Here is a 20,595-nt window from a genome sequence, read left to right as displayed (position 1 = left end):
CGAACTTTTGTCTCAGTCCAGCCCTGTGGGCCCATGTATTTGAAACATGGCTTAAGGCTTAAGCAAGGTTTTGAAGGGTTCTCTGTCCATATTCCATGGTCCCAAGGAGAAGTCAATATTCAGTACCATAGTGCGTCTCAATGGGGTGCTATAGTACCCAGGATACTTTGGCGTATTCCAGAAAGTTTGTCATTTAAAAAGGCAAAGGATATTTTAAATGTCAACATCTTTGAAAGATAGCAGCACGTATTTTCACTAATTTACTTTACAAATAGATGAAATATGGACATACAAGGTTTAGGTTTCTACCCGTCTCCTACCACCAGCTCAGAGTCAGTGAACTGTGTTGGATAATATCACCATGGGCAGTTTTGGGCACTTCATTTTGATACAGAAGTCAAACTTGCATTATACATTATTAGATATCAGACAAGCAAGCAACCAGGAAAATATGCAGTAGGCCTACATGACAATTTAATGCACGTACTATTGCACACAACATTACCCTTGTTAAAACGTACAAAGGAAACTTATCTCGAATATTCTTGAATTCCTAATGCATCATAACTGGCATTCAGACAAAAGCAAAGCATTGGAACAGTGGAAACATAACACAACACTTCACTTTATGCCAGATATCCGTCAACCACTATGCATTAAATAAATAGTTATCTTAGACTAAGACTTGTTCAGACAAAGCTTTTTAGAGGGCATTTCAAAACCTCTTGCATGCTATTTCTTTTGTCATAATGAACACTTTACTTGAAATATCTCCTCACTTGGAAGCAGACTTCTAAAGAGTGTTTCCATCTTTACAGACCTATCTTGATGGGAGGACTAAGAAAAGGTTCCATGTCCAAGTCTGTTAGATGAGTCACACTGTATTGTGTTACAACTCCACAAAGAGCTGAGAGTATAATGCTGGTTCTATAGAGTGATCAGTATTTTGTTCCGGTCCAGAGCCTCCCTTCAGGCCATTGTGGTCATAGTGTGTCCAGCACTATGAAAAGCACAAGTTGGGCAAGATAAGAGTAGGATGAGAGATTGAATGGGTTGCACATGTTTATCAACGCACATGTACACTTGGTACAGTACACACAGCCTGAGTTCTCCCATTCTGTCTGTCTTCTGATGTCCCCTCCTACATCACATTTTCAAATAGCTGCATGGATCGCATCATTGTTTCATCCTGGAACAAAGGAAGAAAAATCATGATTCAAGAACCAGCCTCACTTAGATATGTAACAGCTATTGTCATTTGAATAAATATTAGAGCCCTAGAGCATTACTATGTAACCCAGGCAGAACACCACCAGAGGGCGCAGCTGTATCACAAAAAAATAAAATAATAAAGAAAGAAAACTTGTACATAATTTATTCTAATTTAATTTAAATTTAAAGTTATTACAATTTACGAGCTGTGTTCGCTTCCCGCGTTCGCATGTCTTACTTGTTACTAGTGCCACAAGTTCACAACACACGCCAATTGTTTCTACATTGATGGTCCGAAGAGCTATTACTTGCTTCCAAAATACAAACGGTACAGAAATGTAAAACTGCTTATAGTATATGCGGGACAATCAACTGTGAGCTATGCTATTATATTGACAAACATTGCACTCTGTCTTAATTACAATCTTAATTTTCATACTAGACATGGGAGCAGCTGAGGACACGATGCCATCATCTGCACTGATGGAAGATGCTTTCTGGTGTTGACGCTGCTGCTGGTAAGTGTTGGACAGTTTATTAAGAATTTTTCGGAAGTTTAACTTGAGGCCCACAAAAGCCAACATATTGATGATTTCAACCACATAAGCCTGATTTATACTTTGTTGTACGACAACATATGACAGAATAAAAATGTATAATTTTGGGGGGAAAATGTCAACCTGCTGTCCCATAACCTGGACAGTAGGGAGGGCTGATGTATAATGTAAAATGATCTGTAGAATGTAAACAATCTACATCTTTGGATGTTGGGGGTTAAACGTGAGCAACAGGAGGGCAGGATAAACCAAGAACTATCCAAAGCTTGTGGTTTTATTTCTAGTCGCATATCGATCACTTGGGTTGAGTACAGCAAGCAAATTATTTGCTTCAACAACCTCTACATGGCCATTTCATATCAGTGGAGTGGACATTCTATGCAGCGGTCCTTTACTTGTCAACTGTGTATTGCATTTGTGTGCATGTGTATGGTAACATACCTCCTGGCATGCCAGAACGAACTCATCCAAAGTGACAACTCCATCCTTGTTTTTATCCATTTTCTATGGGAAAACAAACAAAACAAAACAAAACAATTGTATTACTTTCAAGCGGAAAGTAATCTCTTTGAGGTTGGAATTTAATTTGTGAACTCACATTAAAGGTTGGTGGTGTTTTCAAAACATTGCAACCTTTAACAGCCATTCATTTGTCATAAAGACTGGTCACCATTTATGCCCATTGCCCACAGTACCAGATCTCATTCGATGTTTCATGGTACAATACTGTACATATTTGATGTTTTTTATATCAGTGGTAGTATAAAGAACAATATGGTCATTGGTCAAGCTTGGTTATGAATCTTTATTCCTGTAGGCGTAGACTATAGAGTAACTAGTAAGAAAATCATATTTAGTATAGCTAAATTGTGGACCCCTGATATGCGAGTAGATTTGGGTGTAGATCGAAATATCATATTGAGAGCAATATTTGTGGCAAATAATACATTTTGCAGAACAATTTGCAAAATTACAATTGCCTGGAGGACAATTCCTTAAATATAAATGACTAGGCCCAGGCCGTAGCGTAACGGTCTGGGCACCGGACTGGTGATCCAGTCGCGGTGTACCGCGGGTTCGACTCCCGGACCCGACATGGCCTTTACCGCATGTCATCCCCCCATCTCTCTCCCGTTTCCTGTCAGCCTACTGTCTGTCCCTTAAAAAAATCAATAAAGGCGTAAGCCGCAAAAAAATATCTTAAAAAAAAAAATATATATATAAATGACTAAAGATAAAACATTTATGCATAAGGAGAAGAGACTGGAGCAGCACGGACATTTAGAGCCTTTTATTTAGGTGCTAAGTATACAAAATGACTAACGTTTCGACCTTGCGGTCTTCATCAGAGTCATAAAAAATTGTAAAGTGTAAACTGTAGTGTTTGCAGAAATATTTCAAAATGATGTGGCATAATGGGGCACATTCACAGTTTTCACACTATGTGCCGTAAAACAAACAGTAACCACCTTTTTACATGAAACCCCTTTTTACAAGAAACCGTATGAGGAGAAATGACAGACGCAACCGCATAGCAGCCAATTTTAATAGACATTGGTCAGAGCACTTTTCCTGGCCAAGCAGAGCAGTTTTAAAGTTGAGACTAGTTTTAACTTTTGATTGCTTTCGATCAGCTGTCTCCTACAAGGAGAGGTGACAGCCGACGAGGACAAACACCGACAAGTCTGTGTTTGCCTGACAACTCGTCTATAAAATCACGGTTCATAGTCGAGAAACATTCATTAATCGAAATTAATTGCACATTTATAATACCTATTAGTTTAAAACTTTGTATTCAATATAAGTACTTTCCATAGAGTCCATTTATGTTGATCACGTGACATCCCCATGAAAATTAAGGCGCCTAGTGTCAATGTACTGTATCCTATACATTTTTAAATGACCTTGTATAGGATAATGAGATGTTTGGATTGAGAACATGTTTTATGACATGCATGCTGTAGGCGAATTAACCTGGAAGAAAGCATCCACATGCTGTTGTGGGACGTCCCCCTTAAGCGCAGGGTAGGTGTATTTGCCCATCATGTCATAAATGGCACTTACAATCTCGGTCATCTCCTAAAGAAAGAAATGTAGGAAACAATGTTTTACCATGGCATGTATAGTGACACCTATAACGTGAAACAATTGCACATCTTCCACTTCTATACTGTACCTCTCTGTTAATGTATCCATCTCTGTTAATATCGTAAAGGTGGAAAGTCCACTCCAGCTTCTCTCTTAGTGACCCCCGGAGTAGTGTTGACAAACCCATTACAAAGTCCTGTCAGCAACAGACGGGGACAGAGGTAGAGAACATTGAGGCGAGAGACTTCATCAAGCAATATGTAATCAATATTTTTTTCCCCCTAAATATTACTTGTTACCTCAAATGTAATAGATCCGTTGTTTGTTGTGTCAAATGCATTAAATAGATAATGTGCATACGTGGTTGCATCTGCAAGAAGAAAAAAAAGAAGACAATTGTAGGCTATATGAAGTCTTGAGGTTATAATATTCTTGTTTAACATGGGTGAACACAGTGTCCTACCTCCATGGGGGAAGAACTGAGCGTAGATGTGTTTGAATGTTTCCTCATTCACCACACCACTCGGACACTCCTGTGGGAAAACAACACTCAACTGTTGTTGTTTTTAAGTCAGCAATACAATACATTGAAAGAGAATTAAGGAAACTACTTGGCATTATCTCAATGGCTAGCATTAATATACCATCTGCAGTTTCAGATTTAGGTAATTGTAACAGATTTGGTGACAGTGTCTGTGTCATTGACACGTTTCTGTTGCTGTTGATTTGATCGAGGCTAACAAAATGTTAATGACTAGCTAGCCGAGGCTAATTATAATGATCTGGGCTGTTACTGTTTTGCAATATGTCTCGAACAACCCTCAAGGCACATTTTGTTTATGGTAGGCCTACTGTATGTCAAACTGAAATATGTCTGCCGTACTAAGAAAGTCTGCTTGCTGACAGCCTGACACTACCAGATAAATTAAGAAAAACAACATAAAAACTATCAAACTAACAGACATGAGATGGTTGTGCTCACATTCTTGAATCCACGGTAGAGAATCTGTAGCTCCTGCTTGGTGAAGTTGGTCTGTGCTTCCAACTGCTCAAGACCCTCAGGTCGGTGACACACCATGGTCATCATCTCCAGCTCCTCATCTGTCTTATCTACAGAGACGAGAAACATGCATAGTGATGATGATGAATGTGTTTAATGTGCATTATTAAAACATAACCCCTGTTTAACGGATATCCACAAACACCTGTGGTAGAACTGGGTGAACCACAGATGTTCTGAAGCTGTCATGACAGAGACAGCTGCAGTGGTGATGGGAAAGATTTAGTCAGCTGGAAACGTCTTACAACATGAGGAAAGCAGGAAAAAGAGGTCAAAACTATCAGGAAAAGTGGGAACGAAAAAGTTCAAGTGGAACATATAGTATAGAGGTTAAAGAGACCTTGTCTCTTCTGTTCAAATAGCAGTTTGTCCAGTTGTAACCTAGGTGTGAAAATGTCTAAAACATGAATTGATAAACATCAATTAATTACCAGCTGCCTTATTATATCTGCGGAATTGTGCTATGAAATGTAAATATCTGTGTCTATGTGTATGAAAACAGCAGCCTGCCGTGCTGGTTTGCAGTGTTGCCAGTTCTGCTTAATATAATCGACTTTGAGCTAGTTTTCCTGTAACATAGCTTAATATTCATAGTTGTGCGTTTCTTTAGTTTGGGCTTATTTCTGAAGAAGTTCCTTTTTGGACTCTTTTTTAATGTAATAGGGCTCAAGTGGTGAAACTGGTTGCTTCTTTTGGGTTTGTTTTCATAGACCTGGTCGCTTAATGTTTCACTCATATAATCTGGAAATCTAGCTTGTCACCCAAACAGAATACAGATAGCATCTGTAGCCTGCGTGGGGGTTCGCGGGTACAGCAGGGGTCCCAGCTGAGGTCGTGGCGTCCGCAGACTAGAATCCCTTGGTGAAATAACATTGGCGCACGACATGATAAAGACTAGTGGGTTGTTGTTGCAACTTGCTGGCTGCAATGCTATCCCAAACCCATTGGCTGAGCTATCCCATTGGCTGAGAGGTCGGCTACGACCGTTTTTAGACGATGGGATGTTGCCTTAGAGCAGCGGTTCCCAAAGCTTTTTAACCTGTTACCCCCCGACCTAGCTGACGCACCCCCCACATGGAAATATAAATTGCATAAGCTATATAGAGACATATATTTCCTTTTTATCCACATATATGCACATATATGAACCTGAATATGGCATAATATATTATGCCAATATATGGCAAGTAATGCAGAATATAGCCTATGCTACATATGTTAATATATTTAAAATAAAACCATAGCACCACCATTAGACTTTTCATGTCGCGCACACCCTAGAAGGCGCTCGCGCACCACAAGGGGTGCACGCACCACAGTTTGGGAACCACTGCCTTAGAGTATGTATTAATAGAGACGGCACCGGATTTCTCCTCCCATCCACTTGCATTAAGTTGTTCAAAAGCGCATGAAAACCGTGAAATAGCCATAAAGCACTTTATGTTCAACACAAACTGTGCTCCTCAGCATCTTTTTTGACAGAGCTAACGGCATGTTTCATCACTAGCTGTCCCTGTGGTCTACTGATGATGATGATGATGATGATGATGATGATGATGATGGATATTAAAGTAAGTGCTGGTCGTCGTGGTGCTGCTCAAAGTGTGAATGAGAAACCTGTAGATAAGTGATCAGCTTTAGAGAACATTGAGATGCAGGACATTACATTTTAATTTGGAACATTGTTCATGGCCCAACCCGTTAACATCTAACCATTTGAAGTTTATTTTGAACACACTTTAGAACATTTTGTGAATGAAGAAAATTAATTATTAGTTCATTGTTGGGATGCCCTTCACAATCAGTGCTTTTGAATTCCCAGGGATGGTCGTTATTAAAGCTGAGGCCAGCTTTAATTAGTGGTCTTGATGAAATTGAAGATCAATCCCTCCGATTAACTATATGCACAAGGGAATTGGTTATTCGTCTTTACTCTTCTCTCAAAGGAAAGAATCCACTGCATTATGAGATGAGACTTTTGAATGGCGTTAATATTGTATTGTTCTTGTACATCCACTTACAGTACAGTAAGTGAGCACTTCAGTACAGTAAGTAAGCACAAGCAGTCACTGCAGGACCTTGACAACGTTGCCTAACGATTATGTTTCAGTTGAGTGGTCTATTTTATGTAATGTCAACAGGCCAGAGACGCACTGGTATATTTCAGCGTGTCTATCTGTATAATCCAGTCATTTACTGCTGTGTCGTGCTGCTGTATAACTTCATCATGCATCCAGTGTAGTCAGAGCTGAGAGTTGTTCATGCGTTCCACTTATGCCCCCACAACCCAGTCTCCATGGCAACGTGGTTCTCAAGCATAAGCCCAGAGAGAGGTAGGATATGTGAGCTGAGTGTTAATGCACATGCTCTTGTTCAAACAACCCCCCCGACACTGACACTCACTGACTCCAAAACCCTGGACTCTGGGGTGATGGTTTTGATCTTCGTCTTTCCCAAGGGCATCTGCATGTATGACATGTTATAACCCTCCGCCATCACCGTGGTAATGGTCTATCTATGCCATGTTCTATATCCCTCAGCCATCATGGTAATGTAATATTATCTGTCTCACACCACTGATTCTGCCTCCCATCTCTCACACTTCTGTTGCCCGTTCGTTCAGTAAGGTGTTTTTGTCCATTCGTTCAGTAAGGTTTGTGTTTTTGTCCAACTAGCTATATTTACACTCCGCTCTGCTGCTTTTGACATTTCTTGTATTTCTTAACATTGCTACTTGTAAACCACTTCAGGTTTAGGTAAAAGGAGATCAAATGTGGCTAACCGACAAATGAACTTCCCCAATACGGCGTATTCAATCCACAATAATATCACTATAAGCTCTTCATTGTTAAGACGATTTCATTTAATGGACCTTTGCAAATATTTGGCAGTTGACGTGTCATTCTCCAATAGAGGAACAATACATTAATCAATAATCATTGATGGGCATTCCCACCGACCCAAATGATTATCAGATCGCTTGCATCTATTTATCCGTCTTCCCTGTCTTTCTGGTGATCATTGACGTACCTCTGGAGGGTCTCCTCTGCTTGGTTTGCATGGTCAAAGTGCCCACCACTGCACCCATGTTGTCACCGTGGAAACCAGTCTATTCAAGCAGCCCAGAGAGTAGTCCTTTATGTATTTCTGAGGTTTCTTTGTCAGAAGCCTTTTGTATCTTTTCCATCTATTGCTCAGTATCTTTGAGAGGCATTCCTTTTATCTCCTCAGTGGCTTTAGATCTATCTGATGAATGTCCTTCTTTCTCATACGGTGTTTCTCGGTTTACTGATCTCTCTCTCTCTCTCTCTCTCTCTCTCTCTCTCTCTCTCTCTCCAAACACACGTTGCCCTTCCGTTACCACTCCCCTTCTTCTTTCATCTTTTTTCCTTTCTCCTCTTCTTTTCTCTTGCTGCCCTGTTGTCAGATAACATCAGTAACTGTTGCAGTACCTCCCCCCTCCCCACTCAGCATATAGTGGCTAATGCAAAAAGTGTAACGGCTCAGAGGGCTTTGTTATTTGCATTTTATCATACTGTACATTTCCCTCTTTTTTTGCTCTTCCATCGAGACACACACACACACACACACACACACACACACACACACACACACACACACATACACACACACACACACACACACACACAGACAAATTGTTTTGCACATTAGTCAAATCATGAATACAAATTGAATACAAAGTGTACTTCTCGGAACACAGATCTCCGCCAGCCCAGGTTGTCTATACCCTGGACAGTGTTGTGGGGTCTGGGGTGTCGGGAGACGAGGAAGCTGCGGGGGGGATCGGGGAAACTGTTTGACATTGTGGTTGCCCCCATAGGGCAGAAGTGAAAGCTCTTTTGGAGTTGCACTCTGACTATAGACGAATCCACGGAGCTGTGCCCTGTAGGCCAGGTGGACATTGTCACCTGGTGGAGAAGAGAAAAATATATACATTTCTGCAAAACAACAGTGATTTATAGCATTTGTGGTGCACCAATTGATAGATATATTTGGTCTAGTTTGTGGGTGAATGCTCTTTTGACCTTTTGACCTTTTAATCTAATTGCCCTGTGACTGACATTTGATGTCCGGTTGTCCCACGGACTTTAAAATAGTATGGTTCTGAGTCTCGATAGTAATACTTTTCCCTAGCCAGCGTTGGTAGATAAGAATTGTTTTGTTTTCGTTGGCCAAAACACCCAGCCTCTGTGTTTTTGCCCTTGAAAGTTAGTATTCGCTCTAACAGACTGGTAAACTGCACTCAATGACGTTCTGCCTTGTCACCTGATTCCACTAACTGATATTCATATCAGGACTATCTCTGCCCCGTGAGATATTTTCTGTATGCAATATTCAGTGACGTCTTGCATTATCTGTCCATTTGTTAACAAATATGTTTTTTAACCTTGTTGTTCAACACATTGTCCGGTGTATTGATTACGGTATGCTATATCAACCATGTTTAATTGAACATGGTCAGAGATCGTTGTGAAACGCTGTCCGGATGACATGTCTTCTTCTCTCCCGAGGCAATGGTGAATATATCTGATCGAACCTCCCTCTAAGTTCTGCTTGTCTGAGTTCTCTTTCTTGTGTCCGTCAATTCATTCTAAGGTATATTGGTTAACTCTGTTATACTCTGACTTTTACTCATCATAGCCTAAATGGTTTTTATATCCATTTCTGTAAAGTTACAAGCCCTCTGCTTCTATTCTGGTAAAGAGTATTTATGGTACTTAGATTACTTTCTAAAGTATAAGTATTTATTCAGTTCCGGTGCTCCGGAGTTCTTTCTAGCTCTAGCTCTCAAGCTATCGATCCTAAGCTATTGTTTATTATTATTTAATACAGTATTAATACAGTCCTTACATAGTATCATTATTTTAAAGATGGATTCCATTTAAAATTATCCATCATTTTGGTCCAATCTTGCCTCCTTTAACGAGTTTTAAGCCTAATTTCTATTAGCAGCTCCGAAAAGAAAAACAACCAGGCCTATTAATTCACTTCCTCAAATTCACTTGACACACACAAGGAGGATCAGACGAGCAATTTTTTTGAGCATGGAGTTTTCTTGTGATCAGTGTTCGCCATTGTATCGGAATGCATGTCATCAGATTTCGACGGACAAGCGACTTTTTTATTTTGGGGTCCGTGAACGGCTCACGGCTCAACAGTAGTGAACACTTCATGGACCTCTCACGGATCTGTGGACAAGCGATCGACGCATGGGGTTTGACAAGCCTGGCTTGTCCAGGGTCGGAACGCTCCTCCACAGAACCAACCCTCCTCCCGGCTGTCTCTCTACTGCTGGCTCCTTCTTCCTCCGGACAGTGATTGTCTGCTTCGGTTACGATACAAGTTAAGTAAATCAATGCTTGATGTCTTTCTCTGTCTTTCTTTAGATTATACTGTCATTATAATTCTTCCCCTGATAACGCCTCGAGCAGCGAGGCATTCATTTTAGCTTATCAACTTAAGACAAAGTAGCGGAACTTTTTATCATGTCATAAATTATTTTAGCATGGTCTGTTTGTGAATCGTAACTACTTTCCAGCACTCGGTGTAGAACGATCGCTTCATTGTGTGCGGGAAATGTATATATAATATTTATTCTTGCTTTCTCCTCCGAGTCGACACGGAGCGATCAATGCAAGGGTAAATTTTCTACCTTATAACGATCCATAAACAGACTGGTGTTCATTCACATGCTTTTCCCAGTACTTAACACTAATTCATTCATTCAATTTTTTTAACATCCCAAAACAATATAAGATTATTAATACCATAATTAAATTTGACTATTTAATTCCCATTGTTTTTAAATTAATAATAGCTCTTTTTAAATCCATTAGTGTCTGTGTGTGGTTGAAAGGACACTCCCTACTTTAGAGGGTGCTGTTATCTCTGGAATGTCAGTGGGAGGCGTGGGGGTGTGTGTGAATCCTGTGCCGGTGGTGTGTATATTGTGTGTGTGTGCGTATGCGTGTGTGTGTGCGTGCATGTTTCTCCCTCCCAGTCTTAGTGCACGTGTGTGTGTGCTTGTCCAATTATTAGGTGCTAGGAAGGGTCCCAAGTTTGTTTTGTTCAATTTATTTCCTGCTAATTGAATGGTCACAATATCCTATCTTGACCATGACCATTCAACAGTGTAAACTCTTAGTTATTCTCCCTTTAGAATGTTTTCCCCTTAAAGGATCATTTCACCATTTTCCAAAGCGAACAGATCACACTGTTCTTTGATATCTCTCTCTCTCTCTCTCTCTCTCTGTGTTTGCATGTGTGCGTGAGTGAGGAACATTTCACTTTACATTTGGTACAACTCTCCACTGAGTTCTACATTTAATATTACATTATTAAGAAATATAGGATCATGACGACAATTACTGTCAGACCCCGATTCCACCATTTCTCAAGTATAGCCTCCATTCTACCAAAACCCAACTAAATAACATTTAATATTTCATTTTTACGTTAGGTAAACTTCCCAGTATTATTAATTAATTTATTTAAATGTATTTATTTTATTGACATTTATTTTTACATTTTTATTTTTTATTTATTTTTATTTTTATTTTATTTTTCATAAAAAAAAGAAAAAAAAAATCTTTTGAAATATTTTAATTTTGATTTTAATTTTGAAATATTTTAAATTTAATTTTTCAATTTCAGTTTCAATTTCAATTTTAATTTTAATTTTAATTTTAGATTTTCGCTTTTGATTTTAAATTGAATTAATTTTATTTTATTTTTTTAATTTGAATTCTTTATGTTGACAATTCAGGTGCTATAGTCTATAGTACTAACAACAAACAAAAAAACAAACAAACAGATGTCACAGTTAGTCTTGATATCTCACTCAATTAGTTAAAACAAGTGATTATTATTCTATTTTTATTTGTACTTTCTTAAAGTCCAGTGTACAGACTTCATGTGTCAAACTGTTCACTGTGGTAACAGAATACTTTATCTTTCTCTTTGCCCTCTATCCTTGGTCATTCGGAGACGTGCTCTCCCTCCCTATACTGTTGAATTCCTGGAGCGCTACTAGATTTCACAGTACAACCCGTTTTCATTTTCTCTGTGATTCTCACATTTATTGTTTACTTAGAATAGTAGCACAACTAGTTTATCAGTAAATTAGTGTGCCAATTTAGGGGTGAATAGATCAGTCTGTTCATCCAGGCCTTCAGAATAATCAGTTATTCCTGAAAGCAATCATAACATGTGAACGATCAGTCGTTTACATACTTTACAAAACATGTGTATTGATCAGTCAATCACATACTTTTAATCCCCCAGAATAATCAGTTATTTCTGGGAGGCATACAGTTTATCAGTAAATTAGTGTGCTAATTTAGGGGTGAATAGATCAGTCTGTTCATCCAGGCCTTCAGAATAATCAGTTATTCCTGAAAGCAATCATAACATGTGAACGATCAGTCGTTTACATACTTTACAAAACATGTGTATTGATCAGTCAACCACATACTTTTAATCCCCCAGAATAATCAGTTATTTCTGGGAGGCATACAGCTCTCTACCAGCTACATCATTTTGTGCATAACATGTGAACGTTCAGTCGTTTACATACTTTAACATGTGTCGTTCGGATTCAACGGTCGTCAGACCATAAAAAGTGCATTTTTACGGAACGCTCAGGAGAAATATAAATATCTATATAAATATTGGTTATTTTGATAAAGACCAGGCCCTCAGGAGAAATATGAATATGTATATATATATATATATTTTTTAAGATACCTTTCTCTTTCTGCCTTTCATCTGCCCAGTGCACATGCGCAGGTGTTAGAACCAGTTTGAAGTGTTTGTCAGAATTATTATTTTATTGTATTATTTTATGTTTTATTTTTATTTTTTTCATTTCATTCACCAGTTTGTTCTTTGTTTTATCTGTTTTATCTCCAGATACGGACTTCTGTGCGGGTCGTGTTCAAGGGACAAACCGACGGAATTTCGACTTCCACAAAATACGAGGGAGATTGTTCGGCTGGTCTGACTTCTCTTCATTTGTCTGATTGCTCTGTTGATTGTGGACGTCGACATTCCATCCTTGTACAAGGTTTGACACTTGATCCCGACCCAACTCAGAACCGTCTGAATTCACTATGGTTAGGCCCAACCCCCAGAACAGTTTGCCCTAATCAGTTGCCCATAGATTTCCCATATGGAACAAATTTAATCCACTCACGTTTCACCAGACATTTTTTGTTTTCGTTTCACCATTTTTTTGTTTTCATGTTGTATGTGGTTTATTGAATGTTTTTCTTTTCTGTTTGCTAATATCTGCTTCCCAAGACATGTTCCCCTAATATTCCCTTCTCCCCACAATTAAATAAATATTAGGTAATTTTGATTTGATTTGATTTAATATTTACTGTTATAACCATTCCATTTCATCATAAGATCTGAGAGCCCATTACATAGATTATTTGAACTGATTTATCCCATCTTTGGGACCATCTAAATTTCATTCCATTATAATTCATTATCCCACCTCATCATATTTTGATTATTTTAAATTTCATATTGGATTCATATTTCCCCTATATTGGAATATCCCCCCTGTAAACAGTTAACTTTATTTTCCCCATAACATAACCTATTATCCCAGAACCACCCCTTTCACCTTAAATTGAGTTTAATAAATAGGAACACCTACCTCTCCATTTTATTTTTTTGGTTTTTATCATCATGAGTTTAATTGGACTAGGCATTAATCTCCCCGGAATCACTTGATTCTATATTTTGACCTTTATATGGTACTAAGGGACTCCCAAAGACATTGTTGCGACATCGCGCTGGAGCGCATGAATAATATCACCATCGGAATACCCCGTTTCCCCTCTCCAAGCTCTTGAACCATGTGACGCCATATCAGTATCGCCCACATGGCGGTTTGCAGAGAATGTATCTGTGAACCTGTCATTAGGGGGGGGGGGGGGGGGGAGGGGCGAAGAATCGGCTCCGACAACGAGCCAAAAGAACTCTCGCAGATTCAGTTCTGACAACGAACTGATGGCGAACCAGAAGAACTGCTCTAAAAATGAACACTCATGTGGTCAAAATGACACATCTCGCCGGCCAGGCCTTGGCTGCAACGGTTTGCTGGGTTGGTTGCCAATCCCGAAGATATCATCATCATCAAGAAAGAAAAGCCATTCTTTCTCGTTCCCAAAGTACCATCTAAATAAGGATTTTATGCCTAGTAAAGTTGAAATCATTGTGTTTTTTTGTTTTCATTGTTCCTGTTGCCATTCTGTTCCTGTTTAATTCATTGTTAAAGTAAAGTTTCCCCTGAGGATTTGATATTGTCAAAGGTCACATGACCATTCGCCCACAAAATGCGATGGAGTTGATAGATATATTTGGTCTAGTTTGTGGGTGAATGCTCTTTTGACCTTTTGACCTTTTAATCTAATTGCCCTGTGACTGACATTTGATGTCCGGTTGTCCCACGGACTTTAAAATAGTATGGTTCTGAGTCTCGATAGTAATACTTTTCCCTAGCCAGCGTTGGTAGATAAGAATTGTTTTGTTTTCGTTGGCCAAAACACCCAGCCTCTGTGTTTTTGCCCTTGAAAGTTAGTATTCGCTCTAACAGACTGGTAAACTGCACTCAATGACGTTCTGCCTTGTCACCTGATTCCACTAACTGATATTCATATCAGGACTATCTCTGCCCCGTGAGATATTTTCTGTATGCAATATTCAGTGACGTCTTGCATTATCTGTCCATTTGTTAACAAATATGTTTTTTAACCTTGTTGTTCAACACATTGTCCGGTGTATTGATTACGGTATGCTATATCAACCATGTTTAATTGAACATGGTCAGAGATCGTTGTGAAACGCTGTCCGGATGACATGTCTTCTTCTCTCCCGAGGCAATGGTGAATATATCTGATCGAACCTCCCTCTAAGTTCTGCTTGTCTGAGTTCTCTTTCTTGTGTCCGTCAATTCATTCTAAGGTATATTGGTTAACTCTGTTATACTCTGACTTTTACTCATCATAGCCTAAATGGTTTTTATATCCATTTCTGTAAAGTTACAAGCCCTCTGCTTCTATTCTGGTAAAGAGTATTTATGGTACTTAGATTACTTTCTAAAGTATAAGTATTTATTCAGTTCCGGTGCTCCGGAGTTCTTTCTAGCTCTAGCTCTCAAGCTATCGATCCTAAGCTATTGTTTATTATTATTTAATACAGTATTAATACAGTCCTTACATAGTATCATTATTTTAAAGATGGATTCCATTTAAAATTATCCATCACCAATGGAAGTGAAATTGCTTTTTGCGTCAGGCACCTCAATGTGTTTATTATAATTTGGGGCACATCATATTCATGTCATGATTTGTGTAATTTATTTTGGCAAAACAGGCCCCGTCTACAAACATTTTGGTAGTCATATCTAATTGAATGGATGAAAAACATATCTGATTAGGCCACTGGCCATGGACTTGTTAAGAGAGGAGAGGTACCACTGACCATGGTTTTGTTGAGAGGATAGGTACCACTTGTTAAAGAGATGATTCTGAGACTGACTATGTCACACACGTCCCTCAGGAGGGCTTTGGGGACACTGTCAAAGTTGCATGTTTCATTGTGGAAACAATCTTTATAAGGGAGGATAGTGTAATGGGTGGGCACTAGTCCAGTGTAATGCACAAATCACTGTGGATATTCATTCTAATCCTCTTTGGTGATTTCTTTTAAAAAATATATATATATATATTAAGGAGCAGGATGGATGGTGTTGCTCTTGCAGCCTTAACTTCTTCCTCATAGGTGTGAAGATTGTTTCTTAATATTTCTAAGGACATCACATTTCTACTTTTTGTTTTGCGATTTTCTGTATACTCTCTCTTCAGGGCTCTGGTGGTTTCATCAGGAGTGTACATGTTCCCCAGGTTCTATGTTCCCCACCATGCAAAAAAGGTTCTTTGTTCCTCACTTAGAATAAACCTAAACCTTAACCAGAAACGTAATTTTAGTAATTCTAGTAAGACTAAAAGTATTTTAGCAACTTAGTCTTAGTGTTACTTTTAGTAGCAAATTCTGATTGAAGCTCAGTCTTTGAACAATCCATTGAACTTTAGGCCTGCCTAGGCTACTTAAACTATCTAGTCTTAGCCAACTAAAAATTAACACTGGCATAAAATAAACTAAAACATAATTGCTCAGACTCTTCAACAAAGATGGCAAAAACAAACATTCTTTGTTCTGTACTTATACATACAATTGTATAGTACAAAACACTGAAGTCCTTAAACCAGAAACCTAACGCTAACCCTAAAGCCTAAGGTAAGTGCAGGGGAACATAGGGATGACCCCGTGTTGATGTCGCTGGTGTTAGTTACATTTGTTCTTCTATGCCCCCCTCCCCCCTTCTCTGTCTCTTCTCCTCAGCATCCCTTTCCCCAACTACACATTTTACTCTCTCCCTACCAAATCCCATCAGAGAAGACTGCAAATGTTCATTCATGACTCTATAAAGTAAAGCTAATTCATGTTTAATATTTCCCCTGAAGACGTCATTTAAAACCACAGTAGAGATTTTGCCTTGTTGAACCTAGCAACTATACAGTTGATATAGGCCTACAGACCTTATACAACTGTAATTATATCACTTATATATCACCCACATAGTCAGTAGTCACAGCTTCCTTTTACATCTCAGATTGCAGTAAACACAGTAAAATATAATAGTTTTTTATTTATTTTGAAAGCGTGAGCAGAGAGTTGACAGCCTCACAGGTGACCTTACAAAGGAACTTTTGAGGACATTGTGTTACTGAAACAAAGCCACAATTGTGGCTATAAACTAAAGAAGTAAAATTATAGGCCTATATTAGCGAGATTGTTATTCTACTTTTTGGACAACAGGTGGCAGCAATGTAAGTTCCTCTTTGGCACTGCCAGGTTTTTTGTATTTGATTGCATAGCTAGACACAATCAGATCAGATAATTGACATTGTGCAATGGTAGGCCTATATAATATAACTGGTACAACATGCAATATATCACAGTACACCAGACCACAATGTTGCCGTGCCAGAATAATGAAACATTATGGGCTCTAATTATGAAAACCATGACAACAAGTGTGGAGGAAATGGAAAACGAATGCAGAGAATAGAGTACAGAGAGTGAGCGAAGGTGAGGGATAAAAATAAACAGGAGAGCGGGGAGGTGTTACAATGGGTAGAGATTATTTAAAATTTAAAAGCAGAGACACATGCTGTCAGCTTCAATCCACGCCTTTACAGCTACAGAGAAATGTAGAGAGCAGTGTGTGTGTGAGGGTGATTAGGGTAGAATAGATGATGAACACACTGAAACGTTAATGCACTTAATTTAACTACTGTGGTAGCTGGTTACAATGTTAATGTTAAGATGTAATGGTCGTGAAGGGCATTTAGGCTAATGTCAGACAGGAAGTCTTGGGTGAATAGGACTATACTATTACTATAGCCTTATTTGTGTGGTATGTGTGCTGACCAGGTGAGCCACTAAGGTGCCCTGTCTATTAGTGTTACTTTTATCCATAATTTATGAAGAATGAACAAGTTTGAGAAAAATAGCTGAGTTGTGAAACCGTGGGCCTGTAGGAGGCGTTCCACAGCCATTTATGGATAATTGTGGGGTTTATATATATATTCATTGTGTGGGCTTGCTGCACACATGCACACAGTTTCAGTGTTTGTTACAAAGCATGCATGCATACTTTATGCATAACAGTGTTTTAAAGATCTCAGCACGAACATGCACTGTATGCACTATTTCCATATTTATAAATACACAGCAATTATTTAGGAGTGAATCCATTAAAAAGTATTGCCCATCTCTTTGTTTTGACTAGCTTTCAGTTTACCGTGTATATATGAAGTACCTGAAAATATGCATTTCTAACCACATGCATGTAATGTACAGTATGACAAGTCTAAGGTAATCTCTCCAGAGAGATGCTCTCGCTCTTGCTTCTCTGGGGCTGAGTTATGTTACTTGGCAGAGGGTACACACAGGGTACATCAAACCAATCTGTGTGGAGTGGATCTGTGACTTCCCCCTCATGCCATAAACATAATGAACTATATGATGATGAATAGGCTCTATCTTTTTGAGGGGCGCTAGTAGCTAGCCCCTCCTATGCCCAGCTTTGTGTGTACCCCATAGAGATTGGCCGTTAAGCAGCACTCATAAAAACACATATAATACCTGAAACAAAGCTGAGATGCCTTTAACTACCAGTAATAATGCTCTATGGATGAGAGACGGGTACAGCAACATCATGTGGGAGGACATGGCGACTCTAGGCTTGATTAAAACATGATTAATACCTACAGTTATAACTTATGATAGATTATATCTGACAGCTTCCATAACCATCACTGTCTCTTTTATCGGTTTCTCCTGACTCTCATAACATACCAAAGGAAAGTGACCTCTTGTCACTTGTACTTTAAATCAACTGTTGGGCATAGTGCATCAACTCAGCAATACAGACAGACTCGGAGATGGATCAATCCAAGATACACACAGCCTAAGGGTTTCAGTGCCGGACAATATTCTGTATAAGTCAGCAATATACAGGTATGACCAGTGACTCCCTTTAATTAATTTGATCTCAATTTAATTTCAGCTCTGATGCCATCATTATTTGAGTTATTTTTTGAGGGGCGCTAGCCCCTCCGATGCATGGCATTTGAAGATTATGTCAGCCAAGTCTATGGGATTTTAGTTTAGAGTGTTTGTTTAGAGCACTAAACTAACACTTTAGTGACTATTTAAATACAGTGGGCACAGCTCACTTCACACAAGTGTGGTTTTTAGTGTTGAGTAGTGTTGAGTATGCGGTTGCATGGGGGCTGTATATGGCCTGATTATTTCTTCATGAACAAGCTATGTAAAATGTCTTACTGTATGCTTGACTCCCTGAGGCCCTCAGGTCACATTTGCATTGCTCTCTCCAGACATGTATGAAAACAACTGAGGCAAGAGGTGATGTTTATTGAAATCTATATGATTTTGTAATATTATTGAGGTCTACATGGGGTGGTATTGAGTATAGAATGCTGCACTCAAATGAAAATGTGAGTTCTCATGGAAACGGAATGCAGTCTCTGCCTCTGAAAATAGTAGCTCTGCTGCATATATCCTTGAATAATCATTCGTGCAGGCGCAAGTCTCGGCGTGGCCTAGTTCTGAACTGTGCTGACATGTTGTGAGCTTGTAGATCAGCCAGTTTTTGATGTGCGACACCGTTGTACAGCAGATTATAAATGAACCATCATTTGTTTCTGTCTAAAAAAAAAGGCCAGTAGGGGACACTGCTACCCTCATCTCACCTGTGCACCAGATGAGATAGGTACCTGTAAATGTGACAGTGCAATACAATCCTCAGTATTCAATATCCCTGAGAGTTTACAAATGGAACCAAATTGACCCGTTTGTCCAGTCAGAGTTAAATCAATTCTATGGATTTTATTGTGTATCACTGTTACCGGAATGAAATGAAAATAGGAAAGAGGTGGTGATAACTTAGAGTTCTTGAGGCTATAGAAAACTGCTTCTCAACATGAGGTCAGGGCCCGGGGGGCCCCAGCTAAAGGATGGAGAGTTAGGAACCAAATGGACCAGCACAGTTCCATTTTGATTCCGGCCATTTGGTCAGTTTCAGAGTTAAATTGACACTGGGGATTTTGCACTGTAGATTGAGGTCCCAGAGATTCAAAATGTTTGAAATGGGGGCCTAATGCATATCAAACTGGTGTGGTGTCCTTGAAATACCCCCCCCCCCTCTCTCTCTCAATTACTGAGAGCATTCTACATCATGTCTTTGCTGGTCCATCAGACAGCCTGCGGGTTTAATCAATAAACTGGTATCCCGACTCCGACACAGCAAGCAGGCATTTTCAAATCAGAATGGCATGTTTTGTCGTTGTCGTCTGCATCATTTTAACTCCATTTCAGCCACCACATTAAGAATTTCAGGGCTTTTTCTTTGAATAGGATTGCTACTCATCAGTAGGCTACAAGCTAAAACTAAATTAGACACATCCAACTATAAAATAAAGATACAGTAAACAATAACATGGGCGAATAAATTGGTGAAAGACAAAACAATGTTAAGCTATTAAGGCTAGACATTACAGTACCTTTCGTGAGGGTTCCTGACACAAGTCTTTGCAGAGACTGGATTAATTTGAGCACTCCCTGTCTGCAGCGGCTGGTACAACCAGCCATCCCAAAGCAAGTGGTGGCGGGTGATGGGGCCAAGGCTTCAAGAGAGAAGATTAATCCACTATGCTCCAATCTGGCTTCATAAAAATAAATCCCTCTATAGGAATATAAAATGCAACAAGGAATTGTCCCAATAGGAGAGAAACAATTTAATAGTTTATGAGATTTGAGGTCGTAATGTCTTCTTGAGGAAATCTTCAGTGAAAAAACTGAGATAAGCATTAAAGTCATTTACAAGATTGAGCATTTTCTGCACTTTTCCAACCCAGGTGAATGATTTTTAATGTCATACAATTCCTTCCAGGTATCTGTTAAGTCAGACAGTTATTCCCAAACATGTGCGTTTCACTGAAGTGTACACACGTGTTCTGAGGTTGTTGTGAGGAACGGGCATTAAACCACACACAA

At 39.1% G+C, this 20,595-nt stretch overlaps 1 protein-coding gene across 2 annotated transcripts; it reads right to left on the bottom strand.

Annotated features, from left to right (window-relative positions):
• Positions 1–887: 887 nt before the first annotated feature.
• kcnip1b (Kv channel interacting protein 1 b) lies at positions 888–20,190 on the bottom strand (the record flags this gene model as incomplete). Of its 2 annotated transcripts, none has more annotated exons than XM_083765041.1 (8): positions 888–1,189; positions 2,211–2,273; positions 3,744–3,848; positions 3,946–4,053; positions 4,157–4,227; positions 4,321–4,390; positions 4,840–4,967; positions 20,103–20,190. In XM_083765041.1, the coding sequence occupies 8 exons, from the start codon at positions 20,188–20,190 to the stop codon at positions 1,142–1,144; spliced, it is 681 nt and encodes a 226-aa protein (XP_083621167.1). In that variant the 3' UTR covers positions 888–1,141. The 2 variants fall into 2 exon arrangements, with proteins under 2 accessions (XP_083621167.1, XP_083621168.1); XM_083765042.1 differs by lacking the exon at positions 20,103–20,190 and adding an exon at positions 7,948–8,005.
• Positions 20,191–20,595: the final 405 nt, after the last annotated feature.

Source organism: Protomyctophum parallelum (assembly GCF_964188405.1).
Source record: "Protomyctophum parallelum genome assembly, chromosome: 1".
Classification (NCBI taxonomy): Eukaryota; Metazoa; Chordata; class Actinopteri; order Myctophiformes; family Myctophidae; genus Protomyctophum; species Protomyctophum parallelum.
Note: the sequence above shows the minus strand (reverse complement) of the source record. Positions and strands in the feature narration are given on the sequence as shown.